Source organism: Microtus oregoni, unplaced genomic scaffold, assembly GCF_018167655.1.
Source record: "Microtus oregoni isolate MIOR12 unplaced genomic scaffold, Mior012 000006F_ref0000085, whole genome shotgun sequence".
Lineage (NCBI taxonomy): Eukaryota > Metazoa > Chordata > Mammalia > Rodentia > Cricetidae > Microtus > Microtus oregoni.
Genome location: NW_024543065.1, coordinates 357,902 through 373,517, shown reverse-complemented (window position 1 = coordinate 373,517; position 15,616 = coordinate 357,902). Strand labels below are relative to the sequence as shown.

At 43.6% G+C, this 15,616-nt stretch overlaps 1 protein-coding gene across 3 annotated transcripts; it reads left to right on the top strand.

Annotated features, from left to right (window-relative positions):
• The first annotated feature begins 537 nt into the window (after positions 1-537).
• Positions 538-12,672, top strand: Abracl (ABRA C-terminal like). Of its 3 annotated transcripts, none has more exons than XM_041654127.1 (4): positions 538-812; positions 4,282-4,490; positions 5,683-5,749; positions 12,127-12,672. In XM_041654127.1, exons 3-4 carry the CDS (start codon positions 5,689-5,691, stop codon positions 12,309-12,311), a joined length of 246 nt encoding a protein of 81 aa, XP_041510061.1. In that variant the 5' UTR covers positions 538-812; positions 4,282-4,490; positions 5,683-5,688; the 3' UTR covers positions 12,312-12,672. The 3 variants fall into 3 exon arrangements, with proteins under 3 accessions (XP_041510061.1, XP_041510059.1, XP_041510060.1); XM_041654125.1 differs by having other exon boundaries at positions 4,282-4,526; XM_041654126.1 differs by lacking the exon at positions 4,282-4,490 and having other exon boundaries at positions 590-812.
• The last annotated feature ends 2,944 nt before the right edge of the window (positions 12,673-15,616 follow it).

Here is a 15,616-nt window from a genome sequence, read left to right as displayed (position 1 = left end):
TAGGCCACTAAAACACTGGTGACTTGGACTATTAATTGGGGTTGGAAAGAGAAATTTTCTTCGTAGTTACAATCGAAACTACTGTAAAAAACAATTTGGGTTGACTTTCTTTTTTTGAAAACTCTGGGCAGTACGAGTATATTACACACACATGATGGGAATAAAGAGGATTTGAATAATTTGAATTATGAACTTGAATGTGGAAAACAATGGAGAGATCTGTCCCAAGATCAAGAACCACGTTTGTCCAATTCAGCAGAACAAACTGGCCTTGAAGAATTCAAGTGTTTGCAAATCGGACAGTTCAGAGTCTTTTTTTTTTTTTTTTTTTTTGTCGTTTCTTGAGCCTCACGCTCTTGGCATACAGAAGAACCCATGTGAGTCACGGTTTTCCTAGGAGACAGTATTCAGCATGTGGGGCGCTTTATCTCTTGTTGGGTAAGATATCCTGGCAGAAGATCAATGCCCAGTATTAGATGCATTAGGCTGCGGGTCCTGCCGGGGTCGGATGGAGAGAGGTGGTGGTACTTTGGGTCCGCATTCCTAGAAGCCTGCCTCCAGCTCTGGCGTCTGCTCTGGGTGCCTCCTCCTAGGCGTGTCTCGGGAGAGTGGGCGGCCCCTTTCCTGAGAGCACTTAGTCTCACTTGGCCCCCCACGCCTCTCCTTCTCCCCTCCCTCTTCCACCTCAGCCTTTCTTTTCGCCAGGGCCACTTCCTTCTTCTGCCTGTTCCTCCCCAGGGTGCGGAAGCAGAGAACCCAATCCAGACCCACGCGGCAGCTGCTCTTCGGTGAAGAAGGAAGCAATCAGAGAGGTGAGCGAGTCCGGGGAGGAAAGGCTGGACCACGGTCTCGGGGTGTGTGGGGGCGAGTACCGGGTTAAGGGTGGGAACGCTGGGGTGCTGAGGTGTGGCTGGACCGGCCCTCCGGGTATACACTTCCCCCGCCCAGTGCCCCACTCGTGGGCACCCCACTCGGCCGGCACACTTCCGCATTGGGCTCACGTGACGTTTTGTCGGGCGGGGCTGACCGGGAAAGGAGCAGCCCGAACCGATGTTTGCAGCGGTGCAATGTGTGGGTTTTGCACTTGGCATCGGTTTGTGGTGCGGTTCTGAAGAGCTGTGTGGGAAAGGGCTGGAGGGGGTCCCGGAGGAATAAAGTGGCATCAGGACAGTGTCCTCTGCAGTGCGGAGGGCGAGTAAGTGAGGGGATGCGGGACTCGTGGGGACCTCGGGCAGCGCCCTTGGGTGCTCTGGGGGACCCTGGACGGGTGAGTTGAGGAGACAAAGGCCTCCGGACTAAGCCCTTCCTGTGGTCCGGGACTCCGCGACCCTGTTCCACCAGTTGAGCGAGTGGTACCCGCTGGCCCCAGGTTTTGAGGACCCATATTTGGCAAGCCCTCAAACTTGTAGGAGGGAATGACCAAATAAGGAGTGTGCACCATCCAACGAAAAGGGAGAAAGGTACCGGGTCAGCCTTTGACCCGCGCCAGCTGTTCGAGATGGAATTGGGTCTGGAAGAGCGCCCAGCTCTCCTGTAAAGTTGGCTGCGGATTCCCAGGGGAGGCGACTCCAGTAGGCTTTATTTCCTTGACCTATTGTCTTTGGAGCTTTAATGCATAACTAGAAGACGCTTCAGACATACCTCTCCAAATTGTATTGATGGCGCTTTGCCGCGTTCGCCACAGCCCTACTCTTTGTGAGCCCCACTCAGACAGCCCAATTAGAGTCTGTGACAGTTAAGTAGCCCGGCTAACATCTGCCACTGCCATTCTTCTGGCCCAGCCTCTCACAGACAGGGTCTTTTTTTTTAGGCTTGCTCTGCTTCTGACCTCTCATTGTTCTTGATCTCGCTCACTGCAGTCGAAGGGGTCTGTCCTGCTTTTAGACTGCCATGGGTCTTCCAAAGATTGTATAATGTGGATGCTTTCTTCTTTGTCCCTCCCATAATAAGTGACTAAAACATGCCAAGTTGTGTATGCTAGCAGTAGTAAACCCGTTATTTTCCTATTCATAGGGGTCCAGACAGGGAGCCTTTTCTTGCTTTATAAATGATCCGCCTTAATAAGTACTCAGTATATGATATTACATAAGAATACACTATTACATTAGGTTCATTTGCATAATAGCGAAGGAAGGGGAAGAAGTGACAAAGTGATGTGTTAGGAACAGCGCTTTGTGGCGCTAACCATTGTGAGGTTTGTTTCATTCTCAATAAAACGGGGTAAGTACTAAGTGCTCTGTCGTGTTCTTAGCATTTTATGAATTAGGGTAGCTGAATGGATGGATCAGTGCTTATGGGCACTTGCTGCGGAGCCTTATGACCAGAGTTTGATCCCTGGGACCCGCATGGGAAGCCCATTAGCTGTGTCTGACCTCCACATTCACACCCTCCCAAAATAAATAAATGCAAAAAAAGATTTTTTAAAAAAATAATAAAAGGATTATATAAATTAACTCAGAGAAGGAGTCTGGTGTGTAGTTAATTATAAAGAAATGCCCCTTGCCTTCCCTCCTGAAAACTGGATAAGTGCCCATTTTAATGTAAGCGTTATCATACTGCACATAAGAGAGGGCCTTCCTCTTTGTTTCTCATTGTTAAATGGTATATAAAGCCGAAGTATCTCCTTGGTGTCCAAAAAGAGAGACGATGTTGAAGAGAGAAATACACGGACAAGAGACTCCGAAGTCTCTGACCTGGGATGTTTCAATCTCCCTTCAATCCTGGTTGGCTCTTTTTTTTTTCTCTTTTCATTCTCACAAATCCTTACTTCCAGAAACAGGACAGTTTGGTAGAGAATTTTTATACGGCTCCCAAATCTTGTCTTGTGTCGCTCCCCCACACCTGCGTACGTGTGCATGCAGGTGTATCTTGGACGTGAGTGTTCAGGTGCAGATGTAAGTATGGACACTCAGAAGTCTGAGGACAATCTCAGGTGTTATCCTCAAGGATTCCACCACCTACCTCCTTTGAGACAGGTTCTCTCAGTGGCCTGGAGTCCACCATTATGCTAGACTGTTTGGCTGTGGAGCTGGGTGCCCCCTCCCATATCTGTCTCCCCAGATACCACACCCAACATTTTTATGGAGGTTCTGGGGCTCAAACGCAGGAACCTCGTGCTTGCAAAGCAAGTATTTTACTAACTGAGCCATTCCTCCAGCCTTCAGATCTGCTTTCCTGTTGTAGCTGTTCATCCTAACCAATAGAGCAATACCCAACAAGACTATGTATAGAAGTACATTACAAGGATGTCATTCTTTTTAAATATGGTTGGTTGCTTTTTAAATAATAGTTCATTAGGCTAGCTTTTTGTATCAATAGTCTTCAGCATGCAAGTAATAGAAATTCATACAAAACACTACACATTATAAACAGGGAAAATGTCATTGGTTCCTATAACCAAAATATCCAGGATCAGGAACAGGCTGAATCATTTTCCTTCTGCTGGATTTCCCAGTCAAATCTTCCCATAGGGTAACCATTTACTCTGGAACCAGTGGAAAGGGAGTTATTTACTAATAGTCTAGCAAAATCTTAGGGTTGAACTTGACTGTTCTGAATGAGAGTATTTGTCCTGGGACCTCCACATATATGCGCCCCTCCCCCAAATAAATGTTTTAAAGCTTAAAACTAGAAGAATTACATGAATTGACTCAGTTGAGGAACCTGAGGCTTCTGACCAATCCTACTGACTCAGGTTCACTTCCGGAGAGGGGACTGCTCTGTCCACACACATGACTTTATAGTAAATACAGAAGTGTTGTATCCAAACAAAACTCAGACTGCTTGTGCCAGAGTAGGAAACAGTATGGACCCCACTCACCCCCAAATAGCAGCTGGCCACCGCTGACACAGACAGGTTTATTCTACATCCTCTGGGGGATGTTTTAGCTCTTTAATGTCCTTTTTAAACTGTGCCATGCTTTCACCAACACAAAAAACCCTAAGAGAGCAGTACAATTTTTTTTTTTTTTGACAGAGTTTCTCTGCCCTGGCTGTCCTGGAACTTGCTCTGTAGACCAGACGATCTCGAACTCACAGAGATCCACCTGCCTCTGCCTCCTACGCACTGGGCTTAAAGGCATGCACCACCATACCAGGCTTGGATAGTATAATTATTAATAACAAGTTTTAGAAAGTTGCATTTAATCGACAATTTTGCATTTTCCTGTAGTGTCGGCCCCTTGAACTACAATGTTCATGCAAATAACAGCAGATGGTAGTGGCACTTTTAATTATCCGCCGATAGGAAATCTGGTGTCCCAATCAGTATCATCTCAGCAGGTGGTATCCAGTTGGAGGCGATGCTCTTACTTTAGAAGCTACCAGGAATCATAATAATCCATCCGGATGAAGTTGTTTCTGTCGGGTCATCACCTGGAAGGAAACAGTGAAACAGCTCCACCTTCAGCTCCTTATTCAGCCTGGAGAACCTCTCTTGGGAAAGACTGAATGGATGTCCCTCCTGCCCGGTCACTTGCTGGTCTCCGTTGGTGGTGTTCTCTCCCCTCATGCCTTTGATTGTTCTTGTTAGTTCATGAAGCAGTGTTTGTGCTGGGCATGCTAACAAGGACTATTTAAGTCAGATCCCTGTGGAGAGCATTTTCCTTCTAGCTAGAAACCCCCCCAAACCAGTAATTCCTTCCGAGTGAAATAAAAGAGGCGTACAGTGTGGTGGGAACACCCAGTAGGGGAGCGCTCCTCAGATTAGGGAATGCTTTCTGGGGGGGTGTTCCATCCAAGCTGGGACTGATTCATGAGCCTCAGGAGGGGAATGGCAGTAACCTGAGCAGAAGAGAGCGTGCAGAGAAGGCCAGCGGTATTGCCAGGGATAGTTGAGGACTAGAAAAATTCCTGCAGCTGCAGCTTAGCGCTCAAGCGTACAGTGGAGGAGGCTGGATCAGAGGCCTGTGGAAGATGCAGCAAGCCACAGAGGAGTTAACATGACTTATCGGGCTCAGCTCTTATTAATCTGGACTCTTCACGATGGGAAACAAATGGGCTTCACTATAAGCTGTGCAGTGCAGTCGGCTTTCATGGGCAGAATCCAGAGAAAGGTGCAAGGTGCCTGTGTGTGAACTGGAAGTTATCACTGCACTGACCGGAGGCTATTCAGGCGGCCCTGCATGGGTCTGGGTTACGGCTAGACCCTAGGCTCCTGAAGAGCAGGGAACATGTATTTTATCTTGGCCCCTCTGTCTCCTAGCTCAGCGCCTGCCCCAGCTGTGCCTTGGGCTTTCTCCTTTTTCTCCATAATTTTCCATTTACTTTTCCCATTTGTCCACTTGATCTACCCCGTCATCTCCAAAAAGGGACCCAGCGCTGAGAGAATGCTTGCCATGTTGCTCTTTGTTGAAGGCCTTTCTCTGCCTTAAACATGGATCCCGTTACCTTTTGTAGTTTGGGTGCTTAGCAGAACTCTGTGACAAGATGTGCAAGGAGTAATGCCGTGGTGAGGAGAGAGGCCATCTTCTCCCTAGTAGCCAGGAGTGGGTCAACAGAGAGGGAAGGTCTATTGGTCGAGGGAAATTACTTCATTATGTTCAAATGCATTACTTCGTACAAGTAGAAAGGGGGCGTGGTCAATAAAAGTGACAAGCTTCATGAGAAGGAGAAGGACCCTTGGGTTGCTGTGCCTGATGGGATAGAGAAATGGCTGTAATAAAGGCTTCTTTTCTCTTCCAGTCCGCAATGAATGTGGATCATGAGGTGAACCTCCTAGTAGAGGAAATTCGACGTCTGGGGTCTAAAAGTAAGTATTCTAACGCAGGGTGTTTCTTCTGAGTGCACTCCTACACAGGCATTCTGGAGCAGCTGCCCAGGACTTAGGGCAGAGTGCACACTCGGTTCACAGCCCGAGACGGTGATGCTCTTAGCTTTCAAGGGGTGTTTGAGACATGGGGCTGTTGGGGTGTTGGGTTTCTGAGGCAGAGAGTAGCTGAGATGTTTTGGTGGTTTTTGAATTGAAAACTCCCTGAGCTTCTTTTGTTTGCGTTAAAGACTGGCATTTTAGGGTTTTTTTTTTTTTGTGTGGTTTTTTTTTTTTTTTTTTGGCTGTTAAAATTTTTGTTTTCTGCCTTATTTTATAAATTTACAAGTGACTAGAGATTTAGAGGGAAATTACACTAAATTGTATTAGTCAGGCCCCTCTAGGGCAACAGAACTTATAGAACAAATCTATATATGTATAGAAAGGGGATTTACTAGAATCCTTACAGGTTGTGGTCCAGTAGCCCAGAAATGGCTGTCTACTAATGGAAGGTACAAGAATCCAGTAGTTATTCAGTCCCAGCTGGTCTTCAGTAGATGCCAGAATCCCGAAGAATAAGGCTCTGCTGTCAGTGAGGAAATAGATTTGCCAGTGAGAGAAAGCAGGCAAAGAGAGCAAGCTTCCTTCTTCCATGCCTTGTATATTGGTATTGGTATTGGTATTGGCTGCCAGCGGAAGGTGTGGCCCAGATTAAAGGTGAATCTTCCCAAATCCTCCAAAGATCTGGATTAGAAGTGGGCCTTTCCACGTCAAATGATTTAATTAAGAATAAAAACCTCTCACAAGTGTACCCAGCTGCTTAAGTTTTATTTGAATTAGCTCTAGATGGAGTCAAATTGACAACCAAGAATAGCCATCACAATTTTCTTTATTTTTCTATAAATTCTTGGGATTTGTACAATTTCAAACATAATAGTAAAATAAACCAACTGATTTTTTTTTTTTGGTGTCTTTGACTTCATTGGCCAAGCAGCTATTGTGCGTGTTGTGAGGATAATGTGTAAAATTGGTGTGTGTTGTCTTTCTCCTAAGTAGCATTAAAATGGTTGTATTTATAGCATGAGATATTTGCTACATCTGAGATGTACAGGATTGGAGAGCATATTGAATGTAAGAACAATGAGCATATGGAATTCAAAGTTATAAACTTATTATGTAAATGAAAACTAATGTTCCAGAGTATCTCATAAACAAACGTATACTCTTTTCATTTCAGCACTCGGGAGGTGGAGGCAGGAGGATGACAAATTGAAGGCCACACTGGCCAGCACAATGAAACCCTATCTCAAACAAACAAACAAAAGAAGCTATGTCAGTACAGCTTGAGTCTTCTTAGAATTGTTTGCTTATGAATTACAAATCCTTTAATCTAGAAGGATAGACACACTTTCAAAACTTCCACTAAGCTGTTATTTCCTACTGTCTCTTGTGTTAGATGTCTTCCTTTTCTCTGTGTATATGCACGTAGAAGCCAAACATTAATCTCGGGCATTATTTTTTGGGACTTCTCTTGAGTTTTGTTTTTATTTTTATTTTATTTTTTTTTTGAGACAAGGTCTCTCATTGGGTCATGGGGCTCACCAAACAGACTAAGCTGACTGGCCAGGGAGCCCCAGAACCTCTCTGTCTTTACCTCTTCAGTGTGCAACGCCCCCCCTTTTCTTGTTGGTTCTGGTAATTGAATTCAAGTCCCCAGGCTTGCGCAGGCAAGGACTTCATCCATTTAGCTATCTCGCCAGCCCCATGCATTTGTTTTCTCTTCTTGCTATAGCCAGTTATCACAGACTTAGCCAGATGTTTAACACCAGGACACATTTCCTATTTTGTATAGTTCAGGCGCTTTACAGGCTCAGATCCAGGTGCTGGCTGACTTCAATCCTTTCTGGAGGGTTTTGCAGAGACTGTATGTCTGGAGGGTTTTGCGGAGACTGTATGTCTGGAGGGTTTTGCGGAGACTGTATGTAGTCCTTATTTTCACTCTTCTGTAGCACCTGCATTCCTAGGCTCATGGCTCTCTCCCCCTGCACCAGCAGCAGTGTGGGGAGCCGGGTGTCCTCACCCTGCACTACCCTGCCTTACTCTCCCATTCTTAAGAACTCCCAGGATTCCATATTAATGGATCCAGATAATCCAGGATAATGTCCCATTTTAGAGCCCCTACTTAATCACATTTGTAAAATTCCTTTTGCTTTGTAAGGTAATGTTCTCCAAGTTCTACGGAATAGAACATGGATTATTTTGGGGTGGCGATATTCTCCCTAGCCCCCTTTGGCAGACCCGGTATAGAATTCATGCTCAGACATGCTAAGCAGGTGCTCCACCATGAAGCCAGTCCCAGCTTCCTCCTCCTTGAGCCGTCTCTAGTCATTTTATTTGGACATCATAACTGAAATGTCAAGACAGAGACGTATGGAAGTGTGTTTGAGGTCACAGCCACATGCGTTTAATCATCTTATCACTGACTGATACTGCTCTCCCATATGTGCCAAGCCCTGTTTAAGTACATGTGACATAGGCATGTTCTTTTTCTTCAAGCATCTTATTACTTAATTGATGAAAATACCTAAAAATTGATGAGGCAAGTATCAGAAAAAAAAATGGCTTGCCAGACTGTGAAGTGCTGGCATTCAGTTCAAGATAGTTCCAGTGCCATAGATTAGCGATGACTGTAGAGTTGGGGGCACATACTTGGTTAAGCCTAGACTAGGTGGTACTTGGATGTGTAGAAGCATAGGCAGGTGAGTTGAGGAGGGGATATATGAGCTGAACTAGGAATGGGAATGAACTGAAGCTTGTGCAGGACACTGAGAAGACACTGGAGAGTGTAATTTATTAATATTTGGGTTCTCAGGCAAACCAAATCTTTTCCTAACTTTACTCTTCTCTTACCCCTCACTGTACCCATGTCTGGAGAGGGTTGTCTGATTTTCACTAATGCCACTCCTATTTGTGTTCTTCTCCCTCATCTCCTGGGTCTCTCCAGCTCCAGTAGGGTCACATTACTTGGAATTAGTTTGGATTGGTAAGAGTGTATTCCCAACAATTTGCAGACTGTTCCTATTCATGACAACCTGGTGTTTGCTGGTCAGGTTCAGCTGGCCTTAAAACTCTAACCTTTGCACTCCTAAAGAGTGTCAGTGTTCTACTCGGGCGATCTGAAGCTCCATTTCAAAACGATCAGCTTTACAAATTACAAGACAAGGTCATTAGCATAACATCCATATGCATGAAAATCCTTTAAATGTCACAGACGTACTAGAACACCTTGACTTCATTGTTGGCAAAAGATGACTGATGGAGTTGGAAAGCAGATATGGAACTATGCCATCTTCTGACATGTGATGGTTATTTTACTTGAGGCTGGAGTGATTTTGATTAATCTACAGATGAAGTATGTGCTCCTACTAGAAACTGATGAAGGAAATTTTTGTCTGTTTCTTTGAAAGTCCGAATCTTTAAAGTCTCATTTTTCATCCAGTTAGAGAAGATGAAGTGGAGACTATGATTATTTGGAGATTTAAATTCTTTCATCCAACAAGAATTCTTGAGTACCCACTTTGGGCTTGAGTATAGAGACTATAGAATTGAAAAAGAGATTTTATTTCGGTCCTTAAGGTCTTCTTGAGGCAGCTGGAAGATGAACAGACTGGAAGTGTACTGGGAAGAGGTTGTGGGCTTAGTTAGCTGTGATGATACTTGCCTGTAATCCCAGCTCTTGGTAGGTCATGGCCACCCAGGATTAATGAGACCTTTTCTAAAAGTTTTTTTAAAAGAAGGGCATGTTGGAAGCTGGACTCCAGTCAGACTTGTTCTTATACTTGTTCTTATACTTGCTGGGTGATCTTGTCTATCTTATCACATTTCTGTATCTTGGTTTCTTTATTTGTCTAATAATAATGTTTGATTAATCCAGACGCTTTTCATTTTAAAGTCTCTAAAATAGAATGCATTTTGTTGTTATGTTTGTCTTTTTGAGACAGGATACAGCCTTGACTGTTCTGGAACTAATACTGTAGACCAGACTGTCCTTGAACTCACAGAGATTTTCTTGCCTCTGACTCTGCCTCCTGAGTGCAGGGATTAAAGGTGTGCACCAACACTATCTGGCTTAGAATGTATCTTCATATTGCTTTGCTTTATTGAACTTGGCAGTTTAATTGGATATAAAATAATGGTGCGTCGTGAAACCAATGGTGTCTTTTCTTACACGAAATGAGGGTCGACTGCATTTTAATGACTGTAAAGTTCACTCAACAGTTCTAAGAACATGGCAAGTGCTCAGTAAACACTGCCTAATGTTACTGAAGTTGATGGTGTGTGCTTTGATAGCCACACAGTTTAGTAAGAAGAGATAACTAGAGGGATTGAGAATTGTGAAGGAAGTCTTAAGGAAGGTTACAGTTGACTCTGTTCTTGAATAAAGGCATTTAGGTAGAGAAGAGGGTCTGGAATGCTGCGCTGGGTACAGTTACAAAAGCCAGGTCTCCTGGGCAAGAACAGACAGTTCATTATGACTAAATCCAAACATAAAGTTATAGAAGACCAGTCAAGCGTTGGATGCTCAGCCACAGAGAGGTAAAGAGAGGCCATGCTCTTCGCTTTATTTTGAAGATGCTGGGGACCATTGGAAGCTTAACGTAGAATAGTATCCATCAGATTTGCATCTTATAAAATGTCTTCCATATGTTTTATTTCCCATTAATGTGAATGGTATGTTGGGGACAAAAACAGGGAGAGGGAGACTGGTGAGGAGTAACCAGTTACAGCTTGAAGTTATCTGGGTGCACAACAGTTAGAGCTTCAACTCAGCAATGCATGGCCATTGGAGATAAGCAGATAGAATTACAAAGACACAAGGAAGGTGTAGTCACCTGAATATTTGTCAAATTGAAGGACAAGAAGGAAGGAGAACTCTAGGATTATACCCAAATTCCTGCATTTGGTACCTTTAAAACATGTATTGTAAATTGGGGTTTACTATTCTGGCAAGTTTTTAGATGGCTCTACTGGTACCAAGTCCATTAACTCTGCACAGTCCTGTCAAGTACATTTTCACTTTCATTTGCTGGATGTGGTAACAGAAGGCCAACACTTGAGGGCTGTCCAAGACTAGCCAGTGCCTTTACTTACATCAACCCAACAACAGTTGACAGCTTCTTAAACAGCAGACCTACTTTTCATCTAGTTTTTAATAAATATCTTATAAACTGATATCCATGAGAGATAATCCTGTAAAAAATGTCTGGGTCTCCCCACAAGAACTGAGATTCAGTGGTCATAATAGACAGATATGCCCTGTTTTAAGGCCTTCATTCCAAGCCTGGACACTGAGTATGATTATAACATGCTCTTTCCCTTCCATTTCTTGTCTTTATTAACCTGGCAGCTAACAGAATTTTCTTTTTCTTTTTTCTTTTTAAATTTTAAACACAGCACATAAAGTGTGAGTGGTTTTTTTTTAATATTTATTTATTTATTATGTATACAATATTTTGTCTGCGTGTACGTCTGCAGGCCAGAAGAGGGCACCAGATCTCATTACAGATGGTTGTGAGCCACCATGTGGTTGCTGGGAATTGAACTCAGCACCTTTGGAAGAGCAGGCAATGCTCTTAACCACTGAGCCATCTCTCCAGCCCCCAGAATTTTATTTTTCAAAAGGATTTATTTTTTAAAAGTTTTATTTTTTAATCAAATGTGTAAATTTTTGTGGGTGTTTTGCCAGCATGTATGTGTATGCACCACATTCATGCCTGGTGTCCATAGAGGTCAGGAGAGGGCATCAGATCCTCTGGAACTGGAGTGACAAATAGTTGTGAGTGGCTATGTGGATGCTGGGGATTGAACCCTGGGTCTTCAAAAAGAACACAGCCAGTGTTCTTCACTGCTGAGCCATCTTTCTAGTCCCAACTAACAATTTCGAATATCAAAACTGAGAAAAATTCATCTACAGCCTTCCGAACACACACACACACACACACACACACACACACACATTTATATTATATAAACTTTGAGACAGGGTCTCACTATGTAGCCCTGGCTGGATTTACACTTGATATGTAGACCAACCTGGCTTTGAACTCACAGAGCTCTGCCTGATTCTGCCTTTTGAGTGCTGAGATTGAAGGTGTGCATCACCACGACTGACCACACTCACCTTTCATAAATGCTTCTTTCTGTCCTTCAGTCTTTGTCTACAAAGCATACCATGTTTGTTCTGCTACTTGAGTGTAGATAGAGGCTTCGTGTTTTATTTTAATCTTGGCTACCCCTGGGTAGATGTTTTCCGAAGATGCCCCAAGTTTGCTATCCATGGAGGCAAGACACGTTTACTAACGTTGTGTTTCTGCAATTAGATGCTGATGGGAAGTTAAGCGTGAAATTTGGGGTCCTCTTCCAAGACGACAGATGTGCCAACCTCTTTGAAGCATTGGTGGGAACTCTGAAAGCCGCAAAGCGAAGAAAGATTGTTACATACACAGGAGAACTGCTTTTGCAGGGTGTTCACGACAATGTTGACATTGTACTGCTGCAAGATTAATGTGGTTTGTGTATCTTCGTATCTCCGGTAAACTGGAATAATTAAGTCAAAAGACAAACATACGCTTCCTTATGTATTTTTATAGGACTTTGTAAACAAGGGGGACTCATTGAAAAGTCCTGTTTTTATACCTTGAAACATTACACTGTAAAGTAAACAAAACCTATTATTTTTCTTAAGAATGTGATTGGGAAATGCAGGCAATGAAACATTTTTGGAGGTGTGAGAGGAGTTTTTGTTTTTCTTGATTTATTCTTGGAGAATTTCTACAGGCACTTGACATTCTGTCAAAGCAAGAGGCAAATTGAAGATCAGCTGCCATGAGGAACGCTGTGTTTATGTAATAAAAACATGTAACTGCCTTTAAATTCGTGATAGCTGTGTTTTGTCATTAAGTATGAGTGTACCTCTTACAATTGAGATTTTGTATCAAAACCAGGTCACTGTAGTAAAAATGACCTTAATTTAGAAAAAAAAAAAAGATCTTAAAACCCACAAAGTTAACTAAATAAGAATTATGGTTTTGATGTGGATGCAAACTTAGCCCCCGAGTCAGGGGAAAAGGCAAAAAACTACCTCTTTACCTTTCTGTTAGATTCAAACAATAGGAAGTGTTGGAGGAGGGCTGTTTGTAGGTTTCCCAACTAGCTTAGACCTGAAACAATCACACAAAAACTGTATTAATTAAATCACAGCTTGGCCCATTAGCTCTAGCTTCTTATTGGCTAACTCTTACATATTAATCTGTGTATGTGTAATAAGGACAGCGGGTCCTTTTGTTTCGTCCTGCCCGGCTAGTTTAACCCCCGAAATAACCACTGTATTCATTTAAATATTGCCTGGCCCATTATCTCTAGCCCCTTATTGGCTAACTCTCACATATTAGTTTAACCCATCTCCATTAATTGTATTGCCACTTGACTGTGGCTTACCAGCATAAGTCTAACCAGTGTCTGTCTTGGGCAGAAGAACCATGGCAGCTGCCACACTGCCCTTCTTCCCAGCATTCAGTTCGGCCTACTCCACCTATCTAAATTCTGCCCTATCAAAAGGCCAAGGCAGTTTCTTTATTCAACCAATGAAAGCAACACAGATAGGAGAACCTCCTACACCATGAATCACTACGTGACAATGGCTTACCACCTAAAGTTCCCAGCATCTGTCTCCGGGGGCTCCATGGCTTCTCTTTGACTCAGTCCTCCTTCTCCCAGTATACAGCCTAGTTTTTCCTGCCTACCTAAGTTCTGCCTTGCTATAGGTCCAAAGCAGTTTCTTTATTCATTAATGGTATTCACAGCACACAGAGGGGAATCCCACACCAAGGAAGCTCTCTGTGATTGCACGGTGCAGCCACAGCACACGGCTGAAGATGATGGAGACCGTTAAGCAGGGTTCTGTCAGTGAAGGCCACAGTGTCCAGAGTGCACATCCTAGAGTAGGCAGGGTGGACATTGAGAAGTGACAAGAAAGATGGGACAAAGTGATGACTATAGCAGGGGCGTGTGTTACCAAGGCAGGATCTTGTGTAAGGGAAGCCATGAGGCTGGCCAGGAAGAGCATGGAAGGGAGAGGTGATTGAGAAGAGACAGTCTCCTTGGAAACTCAGAAACCAGAGAGGAACTGACCAGAAACCAGGCATGGTGGCCCATGCCTACAAAGCTCAACACCTGGGAGAAGAGCTAGGAGGATTGGAAACTGGAGGCGAGCCTGGCGGGGACCCACGTGGCGGCTCTGTCTCCGAAGGGTACAAAGTTGGAACACAGGCTTCCCATGGTGAATGTGATGTTTCTGTGTCGTGATGGTGACAGCAGGTACCCTGGTCTAGGTGATTAAGTTCATGATGGTGAAGGATCTGGACCAGCAAAGAATTATATAAACACCCAAAGGCAAAGGAGAAACATCTTCTAAGCCCATGTTTAAGAAAAGTTAAATTCTAAAGCAGTTCACTGCTGGGACAGGACTGCAGCTCAGACTCCTCATGGCTACTGTGATAAGTTGGCTGACCAGCATTCTTATCCACACTGATACCCACAATGCAGTTTTCTGAATTTCCCTTTAGGTTCCAGGTGGTCATTTCTTTTGTAACAACTGTAGGTATGACTCTTCGTTGGATCATTCATAATTATTTATTGCATTTATTTTTTGCCAAATTTACAGTGAAATCTCTCTTTCTTGGCCACAAACTGGGTTCCAGTTAATTATCCTAGTAATATGCTTGACTTTCTTTGCTGTACAGCCCAGGAGCACCTGCCCAGAGATGGCACTACCCCACGTGGGGCTAGGCCTTCCCACATCAATCACTAATCAAGAAACTGCCCCACAGATAAGCCTACAGGTCACTTGGCCAGTCTGGTGGGTATGATTCCTCAGTGGCAGTCCCCTCTTTCTCAGGTGACTCTAGTTTGTGTTAAGTTGGCCAACTTAACCAACACAAAGGATTTTAGATGTGGTGGTGTCATTCCAGAAAAAGGCAGAGGAATCTAGTAACCTGAGGAAAAAGAGTCTCAAGATCTGCACTGCAAGGGAAGCCTGGAACATTATTTAAAAAAAAAATTCTTAAGCTATACCAACTCTAGGTTTATGTATGAACAGTGGATTGTAAAGAACTTCTAGGGACAACTTGATAGCACTGCTCGCTATGCAGTAACTTTTTCAAGTTCTACAACAGCATCTTCTCACATATTGAAATTATATGGCAATCTAATTATAGCTCGTCGTCATCATGGTGAATGCGAATAGTGACTAAGGATGCATATGACTTTTGCATATGCAAATTTCCTTTTGTTCCTGTCATAGAAATCCAACCGTTATGCCTTGGTATCATGGAGTCATAAGTTAAAAATAAGCTAAAAAACCAAAAAACAGTTGATTTGAGGGCTTTTATTGAGCCGCTAACATCCAGGTCTCCCTGATGTCTGGACTATGCCCATGGCTCCAGACAAAACAGTGGGGAAAGCCCTGGAGCTGACAGACAACTCATAAAAGCATACGCTGGCACAGAACAGGCCAGCTTCTCTGTATGGCCTGGGTTATTGAGTTCATCACTGTCCTCTGTGTCTAGAAAAGGTCAAGAGAAATGGGCCATCTTTAATTTATATATAGGTAAACAATCTCGGGGTTTCCTTTTCCCTAAAAAAAAAAAGTTATAAATAATTCTTCAAAGAAAGCCATCGCCTCAGGAGGCTTTGATGGTGAGAAACCAGAAACAAACCTGCTTTTCTGGAAGATGACTCAGTGTGAAACCCTCATCTCTTATAGTCTTTATCTCTGGCAGCCTCAACAAAATTTCCTTTAAAACGTATTTT